Source organism: Rattus norvegicus, chromosome 9 (genome assembly GCF_021556685.1).
Source record: "Rattus norvegicus strain SHRSP/BbbUtx chromosome 9, alternate assembly SHRSP_T2T, whole genome shotgun sequence".
NCBI classification, from domain to species: domain Eukaryota; kingdom Metazoa; phylum Chordata; class Mammalia; order Rodentia; family Muridae; genus Rattus; species Rattus norvegicus.
The window spans coordinates 42593585-42618672 of NC_141542.1; the positions used below are offsets into that span (position 1 = coordinate 42593585).

Here is a 25088-nt window from a genome sequence, read left to right on the forward strand (position 1 = left end):
CAGAGCAGAAGTTTACTACTATTATTTGGGGTAACATTTTATTCCAGTACATATTTAAAATGTCTCATGACCTTCAAAGCATAAGTCTAGGTATCCGAGGGAGTAGGAGACAGTTCAGACACTTTTTGTTTTTTCAGTTTTCTAAAACGGGTGCAACTCCAAGATGTCGCACCACAAACATGGGGATTGAAGTGGTGACCCTGGATTGTCAACTGTGCGTCTTTCCTTTTGTGAAAAGTCACTCCAGAATAGAGAGGTCTGCACTTCTCCTGGGGGTGGGCAGCTCAGAGGCAGACTGACTCAACAATGGCTCTCCACGCATCTTCTTCGTGTGCTGCGTGGGTGGTGTCTAACCGGAGAGCTGTTTTGACCCAGCAACTTCTGTTCTAGGTGGAAGGAGAAGAGTGGCAGATGTTCTGACAGCATTGAGGTGACTGTGCTTTGTACCACCGAGTTTGTGACAGTCTCCTTCAATATAGCTCTTTTTCTGGTGCCGTTCTGCTAGCCGACTTGTATCGAGAGTGTCTTATGTTCTCTCCAACTTGAGTAAACTTTAGACAAGCCTTTTCTGTACTGTTCTCATCTCACCCTTCTCCTAGCCTTTACTTTAGAACACTTGTAAATTCTTTATCTCCCTCTCTGGGCTATGAAATTTTAAAACCAGATTCATACCAGTTTTACCTGCCAGAGGCTTTTTTCCCCACTCTCAAGGATGTTGGAGCCATCCCTTTGAAATGTAATATTCAAGGAAAAATGTGTGTGTGTCTACCTTGTAATTCCATGGGAGGCAGCAGCTTCATTCTGTTAGGAGTGTCGCTGCAACTTTAAGCTTTGTATGTCTGGGCATAGAAAAAGAAGGGGCTTTTTTGTTGCTCGAGAAATTAACAGAGAAGTCCATAGCTATCTCCTTGGTCTTAAAAACATCCCAGTCTTTTGTATCAGCTCAGACCAATTTGTAACCTCTTCTCTTATGGCAGTATTGCTCCCAGTGTGACTTTGGTTTTGTCCTGGATGTAAGTTCTTATTGACATTTTAAGGACTGACTCACAAACCAGTGTCGCGCCTTTTCAACCTGTCTCCAACAGCGTCCCAACACCACAGAAACAATCGGGACACTAGGTCCAGGGATGATTGGTAGGCTCAGATTAGCAGCATGCCTTGGTGCTGATAAGGTGGCTCAGTGATTAAAAGCTCTGGCTGATCTTCAAGAGGACCAGGCTTGAATTCCCAGCATGCACATGGTGTCTCACAACCTCACACAGTATCTCACAGCTGTCTGTTACTTTGGTCACAAGGAATCTGTGCCTTTTCCTTGTCCTCAAGTGTCCTGAATACCCATGATGCCCCAACACAAATGGAGGCAAAATATCTATGCAGATAAAATAAAAGTAAATACATCTTTAAAAACAAAAGCAGGCGCTGTCCTTTTGCTGTAAGTATCTACCACTGTGACTTTAGAACTAGTTCTAGTAAATGACCGTGCCTATTTTTTTTTCTAATTTAAGACAAGGCTTTCTCTTAATCACCGTTGACTGAACACTGGCAAGTTTGAAAATATTCCTCTAATTTCAGCAGACTTAATTTCTACCCCTATAATAAATTACAACTCTCTGTGAGCCGATGTGCATGGATTCATCTTGGATTGAAGCCATCCATTCTAAGGCAAAGCTGCACTGATTGTCCACAGGTAACCTGAGCTGGTCTTTCCGTTAGATCACTAGAAAATTACAAACGCACAAAACATCTGGAAAGATAAGGGTTTCGTGGCTGTACAGAAGTACCTTGAGTGACTTTGGTATCAGTGTAAGAGGAAGCAGATGCGTTTTGGCTGGTACAAAGTCACTTTTGTCCTAACCAATCTCCCTCTTTCTTTTCCCTCAGGGCCTTAAGAAAACAAGCTGTGCAGATAAAGTTGGTTTAAACTCATCACATATCTCACAGTAGGAGCAAAGGGTTCAATCTCTGGGACTAAGAATGGGCCTGGGGAGGTCCATTTGGACTCGAATCCTCTTGGTCTTGCTGATTCCCAGGATGCTTCTAGGAGTCCCCCACATTTGTGTTCTGTGCAGTCATGGATCCAGCTGCCTCTCTTCAGTCTCATAACATCCCAGGTTTCATATATTGGGGCCGGATTGTTCTAGAATTCTATGCATTGAGAAAACGGCAGGTGCCAGGACATCGCCAAACCAATTGTATTCTAGAAAGTACTTATTACAAAGATTGCCCCTCCCCACATTTCCTAGATGACCCTGGGGATGAACTCCTTGCCTACAGGCTCCATGATGAGTCAGACACAGACCTCCCCAGGCCCATTCTTAGTCCCAGAGATTGAACCCTTTGCTCCTACTGTGAGACGTGATGAATTTAAACCAACTTTACCTGCACAGCTTGTTTTCTCAGGGCCATGATCTTTGAATTAGCCTTGAGTTGAAACACATTTTGAAAAGTTTGATCAAGTCCTGGGAGGTAGAAAAACCCCATTCTCAGAGGTGACTCTGAGAGAGAGGGGGGGGGGAGGGAGAGAGAGAGATTTCCCTGACTTATTTAAATCACTTCACACCTGCCTTTTTATTCTCCTTTTCATGACAGTCACAAAGAAGAGTCCTTTTTGCCTGACCTCAGAGATGCTTGTCCTGTTCACCTTGAAATAATGCCCTCGCTCATTGATTCTCAAATGAGTCTCTCTTTCTCTAACACCGCGCTTGTTGTTTGATACACGAACATGATTGTTACGTTCATTGATTTCCAGACCCCTCCCCCCTCTTTTGTCCGGCCCTACATTCTAATTTTCTTGGTCCTGAAATCTATTTACTGCTGCACTTATCATAGCTACAAATCTAACTCTAGAAGGATCTCAGGGACAAGATGGTTTTTATCACCATGGAAACCTTTGTGGAGACTGAAACACCAGAGACACATTAGTTTCGTAACTTTCACGGACTATGAGGAATTGGTAGGATTTTGTTAGTCGATGCTGACAGGAATTGCAGAGAACTAGAGACAAACGACTTTTTTGAGGAACTGTAGATTTAAAATCTGCAATTAAACTCCTGAAGCATGGGGTTTAATAACTGATTCTTTAATCTTGACTGCTTGATTTTACAGATAGACTGAAGGTAATCCAAATGTTGTTGGTTCATAATCTCATCTGCCTCCCTCCAATGGCACTTGAATTGGCGATAACAGAACCAGAGTGGTATTATCTGTACCTAGATCAAGTACAAGCAAAACCACATCTGTGATGACAGCCAGATCTACTTAGGACTGGCTACCGCTCTAAATAGGTTACACATTTCTGATGTAGCAGCTCCTGTCCTATTACCCCCTGACAGCTAACAGGATTCTATTTTAAAGCCTCCATTTCTCCTCTGAAAATATTCCAACAGAATATCTACAGTTATGTTGGAGAAATTCATGATCTGAAGTGGGGGGCGTGTGGAAAACCCTATGGTATCGGGGTAATGCCTGCAGCCTAGGAGTTAGTTCTCATACTGGGGTATCATTTATTTATGGTGGCGAAGGCTCTTAGTGTCTCCATCTCTTTATGATAATCAATACCTATATGGATATCATGTGTGGGTAGGTGTGTGCAGAACCCACGGAGGGCAGAGACATCAGGTCTCCTGAGAGAGTTATAGGTAGTTGTGATCCACCTGATATGGGTGCTGAGAACTGAATGTGGGTCCCCTGAAATAGCGGTAAATTATCCCCAATTGCTGAGCCATATCTCTGGTTCCATAGGGTAATTATTTGTGGACTCACACATTAGTACTAAGAACAAAGAGAAATGGTGCACGGTAAAATATTATTAATGCTTACATAAGATTGCTTAGTTTGCACACGTGTCTTTTCTTTCTTTCTTAATTTGTTTCTATGGGATATTTTATGTGTTTACATTTCAAATGCTATCCCCTTTACCCTCTCCTCTGCCCCCTCCTCCTGTTTCTATGAAGATGCTCCCGCTCCTACCCACCCACTTCCACTTCAACACCCTGACATTCCCATACACTGGGGAAATGAGTCTTCACAGGACCAAGGGCTTGTCCTCCTATTGATGTTAGACAATGCCATCCTTTGCTACATATGCAGCTAAAGCCATGGGTCCCTCCATGTGGACTCCTTGGTTGGTGATTTAGTCTTCGGGGATTCTGAGTGGTATGCTTGGTTGATATTGTTCTTCCTATGGGGTTGCAAACTCCTTCAGCTCCTTCAGTCCTTTCTCTAACTCCTCCTGCACAAGTGTCTTATCCATTTTCAGTTACCTAACATAGAGCCTACGGAATACTAACTGGGATAGCAAATCCATCACTGTTCAGTATTTAAGTGGGTCTGCTTCGCTGTGCATGGCTGTAAGAAATACTACAATAGATGCCACAGATACTTTTACAAACATTTATTGTGTGAAAATCATCGTGCTATGTCCCTTAAGAAATAGAAAATGAATCTGACATGAATTCTGCCCTTTAGGCACTGACAGTCTACCAGAATGTCAGAAATAAGTAACAAGAGAGAAGGTTTGAGAGGTCCTAAGAGAACTACAGAAACAGTGTCCAAAGAGTCCTCAGGAGAAATTAATTTTAGCTCAGAAAATCATGGAAAACGTCATGAAGATGAAATTCATGTTTTACTTAAGCGTAAGTAAAATGTAGACATGTGGGCAGGGTGAAAACTTCTAGTACAAGGACCAGAAGACCCTGGAATATTGTTACACGGCAGTAGACTGGGTAGGAACTGAGACTGGATCATCATCCCCATCTAAGGGAAGAGCTACAATCAGCCTTGAAGATGTGTCTGTGTGAGCACACACAGGCGTGTGAAAGAGTGGGACAGAATGTGAAAAGAAGAGATGAGAAAGGGTTTCCTGAAGTTAGGATTCCTAGGTACTTTCAACCCGTATTTTAACAAATGAAAGAATTCCTCCCCCCTAAAAAATAAGAAAGAAAAGAAAAGAAAAGAAGAGAAAAGAAAAGAAGAGAAAATGAACCATACCAAGGTTTTGGGAAACCTCGAAAACCCAAACTTCCAGTTGCAAATATTTTGGTAAGCAATTTCTGCTTAACAGCCATGGATTACCAACTTTGTAGGACTAAGGAAATTCAAACTAAGAATACAAAAGGGTTTATTTTAGGACAGCAATGTTTTAGAAGAAATATTAATCTAATGTATTGAATGTATATATTTTTAAGCGTGCTGAATTTACATTTCGAAAGTTCTGACTAATGTGATTTTTCAAAACCATTAAGGTCTTACTAATTGGAGTCAGTGGCTTTCTATAGTCTTCATTCGTAGTTATAGGTTTCCAAGATAGAGCAATGAACTGTGGATTTTAAAGTGTGTGGACACACGCGAGGAGACATATGTGTACATGTGTGCATGTAAGACAGGAAGGGGGTGTAAAAAAAGGAGGAAGAGAGAGTCAGAGAAGGGGGACAATTTATCAAATATTCCTCCTTACCAAAAATAATCATGTCATAAATTCAATAGATCTTATCGTAATTAACATTTCATTTATTGAAAACCCTTTGTTACTCTCCCTTTTTTTTTTTTTGCAGAATGATACCACTTTTATCTTTAAAATCTGATGAAAAAAATATACTTTTAAATGCCTTGACATTGAGAACATTTTCCGCTTGGGACAGGGGTTCTGCCTGAGCCATGTGGTTAAGGCTCCAGCTCAGGGGTGCACTTAAACACTGAAGCTCATCCTGCATGCCAGAGTCCCCAAGGTCACCAGGAGAAGGAACTGATCCGTGTGAGTTCCTCACACAGACCACACAGCTCAGGCCTAGCTGAATGCTAATCCAGTCAAGCATTCTGGGACACCTGAGGACACCTCCAATCTTCTTTCCATTACCTTCAATGTGCAAGAGACACTCTCCAGACACACCAAAGCCCTGGCAGTTGCTGACTTCCTTCTTGGCCCTCGTTGAAAGTGTATCTGAGCAGGCCAGGGACATCGCTATGAGGGAGGGCACTGGGAACTGCTTGGGCTGTTGGCTCTTCTTAGGCCCCTCACTTCCAAACCAGAGGCAACCACATCCATTATCCCTTTCCTTCTGCTCGGGAGGTGTACGCACAGCAGATATTTAAGGTTCCAGATAAGTTCGTTGATGCTAATGTCATGAAGAACTCCAGTAGAAATCGTTTCGTGTGAAACACGCAGCAAACTGAATCACCTAAACCATTCCCCCGAATCACCTTCTGTTGAGTAGCCTAGGGTTTCCTGCCACTTGTCATTTTGACTCAAGACAGAAAGGAAGATGACAATGTGAAAGGGATGATGGTTGCAGATATCTGACAAGCCCTGTTTTGAAGGGCGTTTAAGTGGGAAATATGGAAGCACTATACAAACCTATTATTACACTGAGAAATCATTAGGTTCAAACCAGTAATAATGGTGTGCTGTTAAAACTCAATACATTTTCAGTGTCGGCATTGCAAATGAAAACTTTATAAATATGTAAATTTCTGTTCGACAAATCCAAAATAAAATGCACTAAAAAAAACCCTGATATGTAGACAAAAGTTTATTTACACCATACAACATTTTAAATATTTTATACACAGCTGCAGCAGAGAAAGCTACTCAGAGCCTTCTAGAGAAAACTGCAATAATAAAGATGTGAAATATATTATTCATATAAAAGTGAGATTATTACTTTATTGCGTTTAAAGCAATGAAGAATGTAGCTCAACAAACATTCATTTAATGACAAAAACTTTGCTTTTATATTATAAAGTAAAAAGTGTAGTAATGGCCAAACAGACTGTTATAAACTTTAAAAACTGCATAAATATATACATTGTGCTTCATGGTGAAGTTTTCTTAAAACTAAACCACATGAAGCTGTTACAACATGAATCGTTGCTTGAGGTTTATCTAGAAAGATTACCTTACGAATCCATTCCACGGGTACTTACAACACGGGGTGGTGAGAACTGTACACTTGGCCGTCTCTCCACTAGCCTGACCAGTGAGAAATTACCATAAGAAAACACTGATGTTGGCACAGGAAGGGTCCCGACAGGGGAGAGTCACACTGTCCGGGTGGAAATGTCAGGTTTCCCAAGTCTCAGTGTCAGTGTATTCGACTGTGTCTCCACCTTAGTTCTCTTTGATTGCGTTACACTTCGGTTTGAAAGTCGCCCTCTTGCACATCCAGCGGCAAATTCAGACACTTCTCCCACTCCGCCGGCCTCAGCTCCAGAGCGTCCTTTGCCTCCGTGTCTAAGACGTTGATTGTGGTATAATGTGGGTATTCACTGGGGGTTTTGAAAGTGTCCCATGGATTCTTGTTTGGTGCTGGGTTTTCCTGTTGAGGAGGAAAAAAAAACAGAATTGTTTCTTTCTTTTGATGACTATTACCCCTTCCTGGTATTCCCAGAAAGGGAGTCTGCAGTTCATAGGAATCAGAGATGACTCAAAAGTAAGGGTAATTGCAAAGGGTAATTTCAGTTTAACTTTCCTTTCACGGGACAAAGTGAAGCATATAGTCTCTAAGTTATCGTATAGATTTCAGGAATTGAAAGGTGCGAACAGTCTTGTGGAGGTCAAGCAGACGATATATCCAGATGTCACTATGGCTGTTTGTCCCAACAAAGATGGAGATTCAAATCACTGATAAGATTAAATGTGGAAAATCTAAAGATTATAGCAGAAATGTTATGAAGTAAACAAATCTGAAAACCAATCTCAGGACATGCTAAATAGTCACTCAACCTAGTAACCTAGTAGCATTTCACTGAAAAAAAAAACCTAAATTATTTTTCCCTTCAACAAATTAGCATATCTGAATATTCTTATGTTTGTACATTTTCTTGCTTTGTATTTTTGGATGATTTCTTTCCATGTGGTTGGGTGGCAGATCCATCATCCTTCCTCTTAAAAAATCACACTTGTGGGGCTGGGGATTTAGCTCAGTGGTAGAGCGCTTACCTAGGAAGCGCAAGGCCCTGGGTTCGGTCCCCAGCTCCAAAAAAAAAAAAAAAAAAAAAAAAAAAAAATCACACTTGTATAGAAAAGGTATCCAACAACACAGGGGGACATTTTTAATGTGTATACCCGCTGTTCCTCACAAGCGTTAGTGTGCACGCCTCCTACCATTTAAGGTTTCGAGCTCTCCTAGTGATGTCTGTCATCACAGCTGCCATCTGGTAAAGCTCAGGAAGTACACAGATTCCAGCAGCAGTGTTTTCATCTGGTAATCTGCTACGACTTACTAGAGAATTTGATTGATTTAAAATCAATGTCATTTGCAAAGATCTCCTTAAGTGGAGGGGAGTTGAATGGCACAGGATAACTTGAGCCTCAGCAAAGAACAACATGGGAATCCTGACTGAAAAACCCCTTAAGCAATGAAACCGGAGCGCTGAAACACACAGTGGTTAGTATGATGGAGGCCAAATTAAGTGGAGTATTGATTAAAGCTGAATTTATTTATTGCCACAAGAGGAAATGTCAAGGGAGGGTTGTCACGTTTACACTAGTCCATGTTTTAATTTGATATAGAACCTCATGAAAATGCATCATTATTCATGAGAGACAGTTGAATGCAGTTTCAACGAAATAATTTCCATACTCTTAGTTCCTTTTCCTCACTGTTTTAAATTCCGATTAGCTCTTGAATTCATTCTCCAAGATTGCTAAGATTGCTTGAAAGTTTGTTCTCACTCTTTGTTGAAAGGAGACTCTGATTAATAAAAATACTTTAGCTGTTATAAATGCCTCATCCTCCTCTCCAAATCTGGTCTTCAATTCATTATAACCAATTTCTAAGTGAAACACAAGACCGTTACTTGGTTTTTATACCTATTTCACTGAGTACTTCAAACCTTATCTCAAGCCATATACAAAAGGGATTGGTCTCCAGAAATACTTGTATCTACAAAATAAACCCTAAAATCCTGAATGCATGAGATCTTTTCAGGAATTAGTCTTACTGTGAAGAAATCAAAGTAGCTAATGATAGGATCCAACCACAAGTAAACTTTTAGGACAGGGAAGGGACTTTACCTAGCTACATATATGCTGAAAAATCCATGCCTCCTTCCTGCTTTCTTCTCACCCTGCTTTCCCTCAATGGATACTCTTCAGCAGCTGCCTTTCACTGGCTATTATGTTAGGTTCAGGGGAGGAGATAATAAATCCCATTTGGAAAAGCAGAATTCTCCATTGGGGAACCCAAGATTAAAAGTCTGATACACATAGGTCCACATTCCAGCTCCTTCGTGCAATTTGAATGTGGCCTTGAACAATGTATGCATTCTCTGCAAACCCTCAATTTGAATACTTGCCTAACAGAGATAAGCTTTGACTTCTGTGACAAAGAAGTTGATGCCATCTGTCAGTCAATGCCTTCTCTGTGTACTTGAAGAGTTTTTCAGTGTCAATGAGGAATTGAACACGTTTGTTATTTTGTAAGTATGTTTATTATGGAAAGTGTGTATAATCAAATGAAACCATAAAGGTTTTCTGCATTTATGTATATTAATTGGAGAAAGGAATGGCTCTATTAAGCGAGTAATGTATGTTGATTGTAATTATTCATTCTATTATCTTCTTGTTTTCCCCTTCTTCGTTGTCTATTTCAGATCTGTGTTCCAGACAAAAAGTAATATAGTAGTATGGGGATGGCTTCTGTATGTGGGAAGCCCATGGTCTTTTCTTAGAAAAGTGGCATTCAGGATGCCATGAAGAGGTGGTGTTGGCTACAAACACATGTGTGCTTGACGATAGGTGGCTATACAACCATATGTAACATATGCTACCACATAAAAATCTAACAACGGCAACAGTCATTCATTTATTCTAGTTGGCATGAAAGAAATAGACACAAAACCAGGCAGATGATGAACAGAAGCCATAGTATGAGGGTCTTGGAGCGCCTCAGTTTGGAATATACTTTGTGTGCAAAGCAAGCATTTGAGCGTCTGGAGGTCCTGTGGATCATTTGAACTGCCTACCATCAATGGAAAGGTTCACTGCTATGGATCAAGCTGCAGCAAGTCCAGACTTAACCTAGCTACTTTAGACAAGAGCAGTGCTTAAAGGAAGTTTTGGAGACTCTTTTAGTGTGACAGAAAATCTGCTTAGTCCAACTCTGACAGGATTATTGATGTTCAAAATGCTCTTTCATTTGCTCTTATGTTTGGAAAAGTGGGATTCCCTTTCCTCTTTAAAAATATGTTAATGATCAAAGTCAAGTCACCAAGTTTAAGCCTTGGCACAATATCTGAGTACTAATTGCATAATGTTATTTTTCAGCATAAGATCAACTGAATATCTGTAAAGCTCAGTATTAAATTATAAATTGGCTTTCTTAACCATTTCTATTAATATCCTAAGGCATTCCCAGCTTGACTCTGTTTTCATCTCCACTCACAAACAAGTGATAATCCCTTTGACCAGAAGTCACCTGTCCTTCCTTGTGGAAGAGTTGTAAGGGAAACAGACTAGCTATATGTGGATTGATGTCTATATGCAGGTGAGGGCAGGCACAAGAGAAGGTGAGGCCTGTGATTGGGCAGTGAAAAAGTAAGGTGGGCACAGAGTTTTGGAAAGGCAGGGGAGAGAAGACAAAGAGGAGAAGAAGCAAGATGGAGGTAGAGAAGGACAACCCAGATCTGTGTGGCCTTAAAGGGCCACAGGTAGTTATGAATATTTCATAAAGGATGGATTTTTTAATAGGACAATTTGTCTCATCTAGGTGGGCAGTTTATATCAATATCTATTGGTTCTGAGTTTATGGTGTGGACGTTTTGTGGAGTGAGAATTTACTGATATAAATCTAATCGATAGATTACAAGCATCTAGAGTTTAGATTTTAATGGGTTACTGGGAGTTGTGACTATAACCACAGGGGACGGATGCTGGGAACATGAGCAGAGTCCGCAGCAAGAGAGCCACGAGATAGGCGGTCTCTGTCAGGGACTGGTGTGGTAGTGACCCGCCATGGGAACTAGATGGATGGCTGCTGATGGGATTAGTCATGGCGGCAAGATCACTGCAGGGCCCAGGGAGGAGCAGGAGGTAGTGTGGCATGGTGTTTGGTGTCTCATGACTTTTTAAAATATTTACTACAACAGGTACAAGCAGGCAGTGAGAAAATTCTCATCTTCCTGTGGGTTGGGTCTAGCATGAGGATAGTGTACAGACTCTCATAAGAGAGTCATATAGAGCCTCATATACTCCCTGGCTCAAGTGAATGTAAACAACTGAAAGGGACCATTGAGTTCTGCAGAGAGAGCTAGAAAGGCGCCAATGGAGGCCTGAATAAAATGATATAAAATGATGTGACTTGTATAAGTTCCCGAGTTTCTGCTGTTGCCATTGTCTTTTGAGTTCAAGTATAGGAGGAAGAGACCATTGAATTGAAGTGTGAAAAAGCCTAGCAATTACAGAGCCACTGTAACCCAATGTACATGGAGCTTGTGAACATAATTTCAGGACATGCCCATGGTAACCATATTTGGCGAGTATGAGAATTTAGATCCATCCAAAGCATGGTGGTCTGCTTGAACATTTCCAATAGCTGATGTAGCCAGGAATGGCCTAAGGTCCAGTAGGAGTAAATCCCTCTATCTCATCTTTTTTTTTTTTTTTTTGGTTCTTTTTTTCGGAGCTGGGGACCGAACCCAGGGCCTTGCGCTTCCTAGGTAAGCGCTCTACCACTGTGCTAAATCCCCAGCCCCTCATCTTTTTTTTTCTATTTTGTTCTGTCATCATCATCATCGTCCTCTCTTTGTTTCCTTCATTCTCCTAACTGGAATTCCTGGAAGCTCTTTGGAGGTAAGAGATCTTGAGTAAACCATGAAACCACTCAGGGTCAAAGATTTCATCTCTCAGGGTCATCTAAAAAGCATCCATTGCTTTACTGGGTGTTGTATATAACTTCCTGCCTAGAATTAAGTGTGAATGGACCAGGTGGTATTTCAGTTTCCTTTTGAGTCCCAGGGTTGTCTTGTTCTGTATAATGAGCATCTTTAGCCATGTTGGGCAGGTGTTGTAGAGTGGCAGCCCTCCCTCAAAACAAACAACTGACAACAAAAAAATCGATTTCCTGAGAAAATATCTGTCTCTTCCCAATGATGCAATTTTTCATTAGCAATGTATCCCTACAAATGATGTGACTGAATTAAGGATAATGAATTCATTTGCATGTTTGTTATTAATCAGGGCTGGATAATGGGACGCTTTTTTCTCTTCTTCAATGTGTAGGACAATAGACAGGCAGCAATAATGACTGCATCTTCTCCACTCCCAAGCTCCCAAATGATAAATATTTACAAATCTCTTCTAGGAAAGGTATAGTGCTGCAAAAATGTGGGATAATTAGTAGACTCTTTTGGTTGTTAGGAAGCTGAGATACAGGCATTTGTGCCATTAATGATTCAATACCCAGACCAGTTGTAATTCACACAAGGGGAAATGGTGATCATATTATAGCAGTCACTCAGCTGTAATGTTGTATAAGCCGATCAGATTTGTAAACACAACATCTATTTAAAAAGAAAAACGCGCTCACACACAAAAATGAGGTTTCAATGTTCCTTCAATTCATCGTCATGTTACCTTTCAACATTCTGAAATGAGAAGCTAATGTGTTTAGGTCAAATCTCAGCAGTGTCATTCCCATTTGCTGCTAGCTGAAAATTGCTGATTTAATATTTGGAGGAGTAGATGAGAAAGGATCACTCACAACCCATGAAGTATCAGGCTCTTCTATACAGCTAGGCTCATATTAGAGGTTTTTAAAAAAGCATTCTCTTTACGCTTTGTTTTGCTTTGCTGGGGAAACTAGTTATATATATATGTATATATATATATGTGTGTATATATGCATATATATGTATATATATGTGTATATATGTATATATATGTGTATATATGTATATGTATATATATTATTTAGATTCCAATTAAGAGCTAAACTGTATACCGTTTGAAAAGTCTTCATTTAAAAAAATGGACTGAGCTATTATTGCTGTGAAATAAACCCATAGTTACCATTTACCAGTAGCTTACCGTGTCCAGCCGTGTCTAAGTACTGGGAGGGATGAAGGAAAAATACAAGGACATATGTAGATAGCATTCTTTAGCTTTTCATTAATCGGTTAGTTGGCTAGGATGAAGACTCATAAGATACATATGGAAGGATCACAAGAAGATGATCAAGTACCATATTACCCATGTATATGGAGATAAAAAACATTATAGGTATAAGCAATATGTTATATCTTTTGTCTATCTATACACCATTTTCACTTTACCTATCTATATTTATCTATCTGTCTCTATCATCGATCTATTTGTTGATCTATCTTCTAATTAGTCTATCTGTGTATCATCAATCTAGTCCATCGTATGTATGTATGTATGTATGTATGTATGTATGTATGTATCTATCTATGTATCTATGTATCTATGTATCTATGTATCTATCTATCTATCTATCTATCTATCTATCTATCTATCTATCATCTATCTATCTATCATCTATCTTACCTATAATCTGTTTATCCATCCATCATCTATCCATGTACCTATATGTATGTATATATTTATCTACATATCTATGTATGTATGTATGTATGTATGTATCTATCTATCTATCTTTCTATCTACATATCTATATACATATCTATCTATGTATCTATGTATGTATGTATGTGTGTATCTATCTACATATCTATATACATATCTATCTACATATGTATTTATGTATGTATGTATCTATCTACATATCTATATACATATCTATCTACGTATGTATTTATGTATGTATGTATCTATCTATCTACATATCTATATACATATCTATCTACGTATTTATGTATGTATGTATGTATGTATCTATCTATCTATCTATCTACATATCTATATACATATCTATCTACGTATCTATGTATCCATGTATCTATCTATGTATCTCTATGTATGTATCTATGTATTTATCTATATATGTATGTATGTATGTATGTATCTATCATCTATTTTACCTATAATCTGTTTATCCATCTATCATCTATCCATGTATCTATATATGTATGTATGTATCTATTTATGTACATATGTATGTATCTATCTATCTACATATCCATCTATGTATGTATGTATGTATGTATGTATGTATCTTCTTATCTATGTATCTATCACCTGTCATATATTCATCTGTTTATTCATCTATCATCTATCTATGTTTCTACTATATCTATCTATGTATCATCTACTTACATCCATTTATACATTGATCATTCATCTATTACAGTCTGGTAAAGGAAAACCACCCCCAGGCTACATTGCCTGGGCAAGAAACAGCACGTGGGAGTTGAAGAGCTGGTGGGAGGCAGCAGGCCCAGCCTACCTCAGTGTCCTCACCTTTGCTTTTGCCATGTTACCAGGACTGAAAGGAGCACACGCACCATCCATTGCTGCTCTCTGTGCTCCACGTAAGAAGAGAAAGGTGAGCTTTAGCAGCAAAGAACTTCAAGACTCCCTCAGGCTCAGGAAGTTCGTAGTTCAAACTCCTAGAGTCCTAGCACAGTCCACTTACCGGTCATTGTGAGGCCTTCTCTGGAGCTGTGATTGTGCCGTGCACTGAGTGAAGTTCATGGAGTCCTATGCTAAGATGGCGGTGGTATGAATGAATGAAAAGGAAATGGTTCACAACCAAGAACCCAAGTTCCTGATATTAGCATACATCCAAAATCCTCATCGCTAAACAAACGAATCTTCTGGAGATAAAATTAGGTCATCCGGATTTGAGCTAAGTGTCATATTGATACCAGCATTATATTTGGTGGCCTTAAAATGGCAGGTATTAAGATAACAATGGGAAAATTTAGCACACTGTTCAGAGTTCTGTATTAGCTAAATTTTACCTGTGGGAGGGACAATAGCCGTATGAAGCCAACCTGCTTTTGACACATAACTAATCCTACTTAAAGCTTATCAGGGAGGGCATCTGAAATTAGAATGAGACACTTCAAGGTTCTGTCATTCCTAAGAAGTCCCCTGGTCACCTTTCCCGAGCTCATCTTCAGGCTTGTTAATGTTCCTGTGTGCACTAGCTTTTGTCGTTGTTCTACGGGTGTCTTGGAGGGCGAGGGGCAGAGCTGGCCTGAGCTGTGGTCCAGCTTGGCGTGGGGAATCATGTATGCGGAAGATACTCACCATACTGCTTGTGTTTGGTATGTCCCGAAATCTGTCCAAAGTTTGAAACTTCTGATTTAGTTCCTGAAACAATTCCATGTGCCTCTTCCTTGTGTGCATGACCTTCTGCAAGAGAGAACAGGGCGGCTCTCATTCCTAATTTGACTCACATCTTCTTAATAACTGCTTAACACTGAGGGAAGCTAAGCCTGGAAGGAGCCTGTAGTCCCCAAAGACATCACATATGCAAATGACATGTCCCCAGTCTTTTTATTTTTTTATTTTTTTATTTTTAGGGTTTTTTTTCTGAAAAAGAATGGGCTCTTTCTTTCCACTCATGAGATTACAAAAAAAAAAGTAAGGTTTTTTTTTTCCTTCTTTTTCTTCTTGTGGGCACACTAAAAACATAGCCACTGTTCTTATGTAAGAATTTTTCAGCCCTTAGAAGTTGAGTTTGGGTCTGCAAAAAATTGTTACAGTCATTTAAAAATGTTAAAAACTTGGACTTTGTAAAGCACCTGGGTCCTTGATGTTTGCCATGGGAAACATTGTTTCTTTATATCTCACTTCTATAAACAGTACAGTGTAACTCACTGTACTAAAGGGGGAGCAGAATCCCAGACCTTGCCTTTAATGCTGATTCAGAGCTCTAAAGTGCCTGAAAGATGTGTGGGATCTAAAACCCGGCTCTCTCCTCAAGAATAAAGGCTGAGTTCTGCAGAAGGGAAATCTGGCCCATAGGTTTCATATACTTGTTTACTGGCTGATGCAAAATGTTAGCGGGCACGGTTTGGAGTGTGCATTGTGTGGCTGATGAACTATTAAAACCACAGGTACAGGTCTATTAATTCCCTTCTTCCCTACTGCATCACTACCTATCAACTGCATTATACCCCAACAAACGGGCTTGTAAGAAAAAATGATCTTGGGCATTGGGGACTGAATGTTTTCCTATTACGAAGCAGTTAAAGGACCTTCATAGGAAAAGAGCCAGAGAACAGACTCTCCGTATGTATCTGCAAGTGCTATTCTGGAATGTTGACTTTCAAGTTAGGAATCAACATTTTTGGTGATTCTCCAGGATGCCGCCTAAGAATTCACAGTATTTGGAGCCTACACATCTGAACAGCATTTGCTCTTGTGATTTGCCTGAGGCTGTTAGATCTAGGTCTGGGCTCTGATTTGAAGTTTTCATTAAACAATCACTGTCTTCATTAGCATATATTTTCGGAGGTAAGGATTTGTGGAGAAAAACAGATGTCTTTGGGGAAAGATTGGCAATATGTAGGTAGTTTTTTCCTAAAGCCTTACAGGGGGGACCAAGAAGAGGGGAGGACAAATGGAAAGTTAAACTGAATCTTATAACATATTACAAAAGCCTGTCTTTTTCTCTGCAGACCTAATGAATAGAACCTAATGAATAGGATCTAGGCAATTCACTGTTAACACTGTCTTCTGTTTTTTTCACAGCCTACATCCCTGTGAGAGAATCCTGCCATTTTAAGTCGATCAGTAACCAATTTCCATCTCCCTGTTGGAGCTCTAGGACTTGGCTGTTGGAGAGTCGGGTGGTTGAGGATGAGATTGGGACAGCATGACTCATGGTAGGACATGAAACGTAGCAAGCAATTAGCTTCCCATCAGTCTTGAAGAGAGTACATGAAGCAGGTTTGCGGGAGTTAGAGAGAAACACTAGGCAAACGTAATTCAACTAGTGATGGCTGATGGAGATTTATGAGCGTGAGGATTTGAATAAGCAACTCGGTGGAGGGATTTTGAGGACCAGGTAACTGGCAAAGTAATTCAGTACATCCTGTGCTTCTGAGACACGTAGTTCTATGCGGTACCAGGTCCTAGGACACTCATTAAATCCCGTTCCTGTGACACACGGAATGCTTAAAAAACAACCACATTTTCATAGTAATGACCATTGCTACACAGACATTTTCTTTTTTGTCGGAGTAATGTCAAACCAGCATCATCTCACTATGCGCCTTTCATTGCATTATTCAGTGCACACACATGGACACCACACACAGTGCTACACGATAGAGTAACAACGAAGAAAAAACATGGCTGAATTGCCTCTGAGTCATTCAAGGTCTAATGGAGAACACAAGAATCAATTGCATTGTGATTTGAATAAATGGAAATTTATAGCTGTGCTTAAAACCATGAGGATGCTAAGAGGGGAAGCTAAGAGAAATGCAAATAAGACAACCTCCAAATGTTTAGATCAAAAATTATGAATTATTGTTCTAATCATCTATTCTCTCTCTCTCTCTCTCAATTCTAATTTTTAGCTCAATTTTCAACCATGCCTTTCCATCTCTTTGTAATGAAACCACCCCTCTTCAAAGACAAGAAATGAATTCTCTCGAAGCTTCCTGATACCAAAGGCTTAACAAACACCTCTGTTTTGCTGCAGGCATTTGGTGATTACGGTTCTCAGGCTGCTTCATTTATCCTTTGACTGTGCTTTGAGTGAGCCCTCTTGTCCCCATTGCTTTGGAGTGTCAATCAAATTTGTTACTGTCCCCTGGCCAAGAGCTAAATTAGTTCACGTCTTTCCAACAGAAATCTCTCTCTCTCTCTCTCTCTCTCTCTCTCTCTCTCTCTCTCTCTCTCTCTCTCTCTCAGTGTGTGTGTGTGTGTGTGTGTGTGTGTGTGTGTGTCTGTTTGGGTTTCATTCAAAGTTTTGTCATGATTCTTTCGATCAAATACCTTTGTTATATAAAGAATGTTTGAAAAGCAAAGCCTACGTCAAATGAGTCCTTGGGAAACTCAATACATTAACTGATTGGAAGGTTTATGGATACAGACTGTTTGAAAGAGCAGGACTTGATGCCGAATTTGATGGATTTTATTTTTAAAAATCAGATTGGTTGGGACATACTAAAAATATACAATGGGTAATATAAAGTTATGGTGGCTGCCAATGTTATATAACCAGAGATCATTTTGAAATATTTCATAGTTGTGTGAAAGGTATTCTAATAATAAAGCTAAAATACCCTGCAATAAATATGGAGGGAAATGAAAATTCAGATGCTGAAATATAGAGCCCTTCCTACTTGCAAATGTTAGTTGCAAATATATTCTCTTGCCAGATAATCATTTTGAATTGAAATGGCCACTGTGGCACTGCCAGAAATCACCATAGCAATAACAGCCTGCATTCTGGAGGGGGGTATCAATTACAGCTGCAGTAAACAGCTCGCATCTCTGACACAAGCTGTTTGGTTTTCCCCTTATAATTCTGTCTTCAAGTACATCTTTGCCCGTTTGTAGAGAATCTGATGACTATTCTCGGATGTTTATTAACTTAGAGATTTGCTTACTTTCTTTCCTTTGTGACCTGAATATCCAGTTTCCCAAAGAAATCACCATCTATAAACACTCAATTTATACCCCAGTGTTCTAAAATCTAATAATGATGATTAAAAACTAACATGTAGCTTCTGCGTAAAAACACCAAAGATACAGTCTGTTTGGCGCTATATGCAGAATTCAGTTACTCCCAGCATACTTCACTGCAAATACTGTAGGGGTGTTTTGCAATAATAGATCATATGTAGTAATCTTCCTTGCCCCCTCAAATTAATATTATTAATCATTGTTTTGAAGGATGAATGGGTCTCTGTCCAGAGATGACCACCAGGCTGAACATGTAGATTTATGCTTTCCCGAGCAGATTGGTTTCCGTATTTCTTCTTCGTTTTCATTGAAAACAGTAACAGCAACGACGACGACACAGCGACCAAGCCTCTTTGAATTCTCTTCTTTCAATGTATACGTTTAAACTAAAAAAGATGGCATCTTCTGAGCCCCTCAATCACGGATACTACAGAAATAGTGATGCGTTAAAGTACTGCCTATATAATTTGGATATTTTTTTTTTAAAATGGGACTGAGAGGGAACCTGATATCTCAGGCGTCCACTTTTTCCTAAGATGACTTCGAAGCCCTTTGAACTCTTGGAACATGCCACGTCTGATACCTCTGTACGAGGAGACTTCCTATCAATTCAATTTCAAGTATCATGGCCTGACACATGAACTGTGGTCCCCCTGTAGCTATAGCTGCAGCAATGAGGCCAACCTTCGAGGGTTATGGCGAAGCTTTCACAAAGGATCTAAAGCACTTTTGTCTGGGCCATGCAAACAAGGGCAGCCATTGCTGTTTTGCTGATGCCTCAGAGCAACTCCGGGAGCAGCCATTACTTTCACTTGATGGATCCGAAGGATGACGCTGAAGGAGGCAGTTTGCCCTTGCAAGCAGTAAGTGAGCTGAGTCCCCATATCGACTCAGCATGCTATCATGGGCGTATCTGAGAGATTCGGGAAGCATCTTGGTGTAGACAGCTCAGGGTTTTAAAATTATGCTCTGTGCAGATGGGAGAAAAGTGAAAACTAGAGAGTGGGTTATCTGTAGTTGGCCCCTAACTCTGGACAGTGAGTCCCTACAACTGTGCAGCACCACAACGATGTTTCTAATGCTTGTGTTCATGTTTCGTCTCGGGATACCTCACAGACAGGGGTCTCTTCATCTGTGAGTCCTTGACAGCTAGCATGCTCTCTGGTAGTGACTAGTTGCTTATCGAACGCTAGCTGAATAAAAGAACCGAACGGGAGAGCATAGGCATGCCTTCTCCTTCCACTAAGAACTGTCCTCCACTGGAAGGAACATTTACTTTAAAAATTTTAAATTATTTTTAAGTTGCGTGTATATATGTGTTTGACCGTGTAAGGGTTTGGGCATGTGAGTCCAGGTGTCTACTGAGGCCAGAGGCATTGAATCCCCCATGGAACTAGAGCTACGGAATAGTTGTGAGCCATGCATGCTGAGCTGTCTCTTTAGCCCCAACGAGCATCTGTGCTAATGACTCTAGCCAGAAGCCCCATCTTCTCTTTTCTCATCCTGCCCTCCCTGCCTTCCCACCCCCTCCATAAGTGGTTTTTGAGGAACTGAGAGTAGATTTGCAATAAACTGGTGATTTTTTCACTTTCAAATTTAGAAGTGTGAATCACAGAGTTGTATTTGAACTATAGAGGAAAAAAGTCCGAATCCTAAAGAGTACGGGCGTGAATGGATTCTTTGAACTGACGGAAATTGTTAGAGAATGTCAGACACTCTTTCTTAATTCAACTTAAGGGCATGGGGCCGGGAGGACCTGAGCTCACATGGATCAGAACAAATTCGGTGAATCACCGTGTCCAGCCTTCGAGTTTTATATACCAAGACATTGTCCATATCTGCTTGGATAAAAAAATCTACTGATGTCTTTTTTCATCACCGCCCTGCACATTCTTGTGTCCACAGCGGCCTTTTGAAAAGTGACCTTTTTATCGTATTGATAAAAAGAGAAGATGAACGTTGAAGGAGTTCAGCCTAGTTCTGAAAGCCGTATTGTGACAGGCTGATGACTGGTGAATCATTACATCCAGAGTGTCACTAACCTCCATCCCCCAGAATCATGCCCGTGACCACAGAATGATTCTGCGTTCCAAGTATGTTGACTTGGATAAATAGGTACCTTGGTTTTCAAATAAACTGTGTGGAGGTGTAAGAAAACCAAATGAGTGATACATTTCATCAGTGCCAGTCGAGGGTATGTTTTGTCATAGCTGCATGATTTTGAAACAGTTTAAACTTAATGATATAGAAAAAGTGGATATAGTCTAAGACTAAATTGCTCAAATTCCTTGCCTTCCAAACATTCCCTGCAAATGTCCCTTGGTTGCTTAATGATTTGTACCTAGTGTAGAGTGTCAACACCAAAGCAAGAAGGACCTTGTTTTGAATAAGACATTTCTTTCACATAGTGAGCCAGCTAATTAGAAATGAATATCAACCATGTGTTATAGTTTAGCCTTGTTTCTAGGGATAGTAAACTATTCCCTGCAGTCACTCATTGCTCCATGAGGAAACTCAGAGAAGCATGGATTTGGTGGGTAGGTGGGAAACAGCCTAAGATATTTTAAAGACTACGTAATTCCAATGGAAGGAGGAGACAATGTTCATGTCTGCTTTTGGAAGAGAAGATTTAAAAGAATTCTCTCCTTATGTATCTATTTTAACATGGAACTGATATCATGCACACTTGTTTCACAATGGTTATTTAAAACTGTGTTTCCGGGAATTCCTTGAGCTTTTTGTCTCTACTAATATAAGTAGTTTTAGCTGCCCGATTCTTAGAATCACATTAGACACCTTTAGACCAGCAGCACACCAGAAGTCACCCTAACCGGATGTCCATTTGCTTCCTTGCTTCTGTTCCCTGTATATGTTTAAATTCAAGCCTGTGATATAGTCATCTTTGTTTTTACCTTCCCACATTCCATTAAAGACCAAATTTCACAGGTTCACCCGTCATAATCAGGTCGTCACGGACTCCTTGGGTTAGCCATTTTAACTGATATTCTTACTTTACCCTGTCAGTCTACCTCAAGGAGTAGTACTCACATAGTCATCTTTAAATTATTTGTCAGATCGTAACACATTACTTCCCACTGGAAACAAATAAAAAGGCTAAACAAAGCACAGTCAAACAGGATTAGCTTTTTTTTTTTTAAAGCAGCACATTAGGTAAAAACTTCTCTTGTGGGGGTAAGATTTTTATGTCACCCTGTATTTCTTTTCTCACTAAGTCTTGTTTAAGAAAATTTTGCCTTCTTGTTTTGTGGGCATGCCACACTGCTGCAAAGATGCCTGTCCTTCCCTCTGGACTTTTAACTGCCCCTGATGTCCTTGGGTTGTGTTAGATGCGCTCGTCTTTGCAGCCCAGAGCGGATCCCTCTGAATTGCTTCGTCCATGGCTGTTTGTTTTCTATACTAATCTTTGCCTTAACACACATATTCTTCAAAAGCCTTTTTTGTTAGAGTAGAATCCATCAGAAAGCTCTTTAGTTTTTAATCATTTATTCATTCTACAAAGAAAATTTCATGCGTGTTCACTGCATATCAGGATCTCTGCTAGAAGCTGTCAAACACACTAAGGAAGACATATTGTCATATAACATAGAAATAGCATTACCATATTTTCTGTATACTTTCCAGAGAGTAAGAATTAGCCTTTCTCCACTTTACAGCTGGTCTATCTTCGGCTTTATTTGGACAGGAATACAGTGTTATCCTGAATGCTGTTAGTCTCAAAGGACTTTTCTACAGCTCTAGTAATGAACAATATTTTTAAGTTATATTTTATCTTAGGTCTCAATGTGACAGTTTTCAAACAAACTTATGTTTGCCGTTTTTCTCTCTCACTTCACTTCCATTCTTCTTCTTGCTTTGTGCCTTCCTGCCCTCATGCTCCACGAGTGTCCCCGTAACACCTCTATTTCCCCTCTTAAGATCCTCTACTTACTTTTGTAGTCCACACTCCCTGTAACATCCCTTTATTTACATGCTTAAAACATTAAAAGGTAGAATATGGACATATGAGACGACACGCAAATTAAAAAAAGAAAAACATCTTTCTGAGTCTAAATCACCTCACCTCACATAATGTTTTCCAGAGCCATTCATTTTAGCCCTAATTTCATTTCTTATTATGGCTTAATACAATTCCTTTGCAACTATGTACCACGTTTCCATTGTTCATTCTTGTGCTGATGGATATAGAGGGTGGTCTCCTTGCAAAGATGAATAATGCTAGGGTAAACGGAGGGCATGGAGTTCCATGGAGGGCATGGAGATATGCCCAGGAGGGGTGGAGCTGGGCAATGAGGTAGTTTCGGTTTGTGTGTGTGCGTGTGTGTGTGTGTGTGTGTGTGTGTGTGTGTGTGTGTGTGTGTTTTAGAAATCCTCATGTTTTAAGGAAAAAGAATTAATTAAATATTGGAATTGTATAGGAGCCCTGGGTAGTGCGTAAGGCTCAAAGCTTGACAAAACGATGCTTTCAGGAGTCCATAAGGCAGCCCAGTAAGGTGTCTGAGGTGATCATTATACGGAAAGCCCTCTCAGTGAGAAAGGTAGCATGGATCTTGACACATATTCAACTAGTCAGGTCTGCATCTAGAAAGGGGGTGGGGAATTAGATTGTTCCTCATTGATGACCCAAAATTACAAATACGAATACCTGTATTAGTGTTGGTAGCATCCTGAAAATTCTAAACAAAAATCATTTTTTAAATTTTTTTTTTTTATTTTTGGAAACAGAACTGGTCAATTCCTGTAATGTGCACGTGGGGAAAAAAAGGAGTAATGTGAAGTGGTCAGTAAAGGAGAAGTAATGTTTCAGTGTTTTCCCCCCAAAACTTCAAGCCCTATAGCATTCCAGTGATGACTGCGGCAGTTAGAGGTAAGGAAATTACACAGCTCCCATGTTGCAACTATTCTCCACCAACAGCCATCTCTGCTAACACTGTGGTTCTGTGTGGCACGTGAGGCGTAGCATCTGCTTAGGGAAGCTGCTAGTGGTTGCCATAGAGAATAGCTGGGAAAAGGAACACATTTCTTCTTCTAACATTCTCAGTGACACAGTGCGGTTTGATTTCTTCCCAGTGTTTGTTCTTACCATGGAACTCCGGCTGGCCTGGACACTGCTATGTAGTCCAGGCTGGCCTTGAACTCACAAAGACCCACCTTCCAGGTGCTAGGATTTCTTTTCAGTGCTTAACTTGTTTGTAGTGAGGCTTAGTTTTAGATCTAGGTTTTTACTGTATTTCCTCACTGCGGCTTAGTATTCATTCTTTTGTGATAACAGAACAGATTGTTGACTTCAGGGCTATGCACATGAACACACACATACAAACAGGCATGCAAACACACACAAAACTTACTTTAGGTAAGGTCACAAGAAAGTTCATGTTGTACGTAATACACACAAACATATAGAGTTTGATTCTTTATTCTTTTGATATCTAAAGGATTAAACCAATATTTGTTCCTTAAAGGGCATCGTTGAGGGCAACGTAAAGGGCAACGATGTCAAATGTGAAGATTGCTAAATAGTTTTGTTCAATTGTTTTTTAACGGATTTTGATATCTAAAGGATTAAACCAATATTTGTTCCTTAAAGGGCATCGTTGAGGGCATCGTAAAGGGCAACGATGTCAAATGTGAAGATTGCTAAATAGTTTTGTTCAATTGTTTTTTAACGGATTTGTTAGTTTTGGTGAAAAATTTAGACTTCAATGAAATATAAACTCCAAGCTACATGGTGACAATTGAGCTGCCCAGTTATTTGTGATTTAAGTGTTGACGCTGGATTCTTGATCATTGTTTTTGTGGCATACAGCCTGAGTTACTACTAAACAAACCCATTTTCCTTGAACACTTAGCATGACCCTGTTCTTAATCACCATAATCAATAAAATCACTGTTTCACCTTGATATGCATCGTACATTGCGGGACCATTCATTCACTTACAGAAGTGGAATGATTTAATCAGAAGTTTCCACACCACCAGGAGGCCTCTGTAATTTCAGGAATATCTGTTAAGACCATTGAGTTCTATGTATGCATCACAAGGGTACAGATATCTTGGAGAAATTAATCCTATATTATACCCAATTATGTCAGCAGGCTATGAATCACATCCAATTACTGAGCTGCATAAGTGCATTTATGTGATACTTAAAGATCATTAATTTTGTGCTTATGCATATAAGCTGCTTAGACAGTATCATTTTAGTGACTTCCAGCACCAATACCAGCATCAATATATATTCAATGCAAATTGGAGAATGAAAATCTTCATCTTGTTTATATCTATGAAAAGACATTTACAAAACACAGGCAACGCATTGAGTCAACACTAGCTATTGGAAAGAAAAGACTCTGAATGTACCTCAGAGAACCTAAGGACAGGAATCACAGTACAATGTAATCGAGTCTCAAACAATGCTTTGCCTACTAGCCAAAGCATCCCCTTGGGATGTCTACAAGTCATCAGTGAAGCAAAACTGGAAAAAAATGATGTAGGTTAAAAGA

General features: G+C 39.8%; 1 protein-coding gene across 5 annotated transcripts in view; it reads right to left on the bottom strand.

The window, feature by feature from the left end:
* Positions 1–6431: 6431 nt before the first annotated feature.
* The window catches only part of Adgrb3 (adhesion G protein-coupled receptor B3), a 726584-nt gene continuing 707927 nt past the window's right edge, over positions 6432–25088 (bottom strand). For 3 of the 5 annotated variants that reach the window (XM_087565138.1, XM_087565136.1, XM_087565135.1), the window contains 2 exons: positions 15173–15277; positions 6513–7313 (listed from right to left, as the gene is read on the bottom strand). In XM_087565138.1, coding sequence (XP_087421264.1) covers positions 7125–7313; positions 15173–15277 — 294 coding nt within the window. In that variant the 3' untranslated portion in view covers positions 6513–7124. 5 annotated transcript variants of the gene reach the window in all.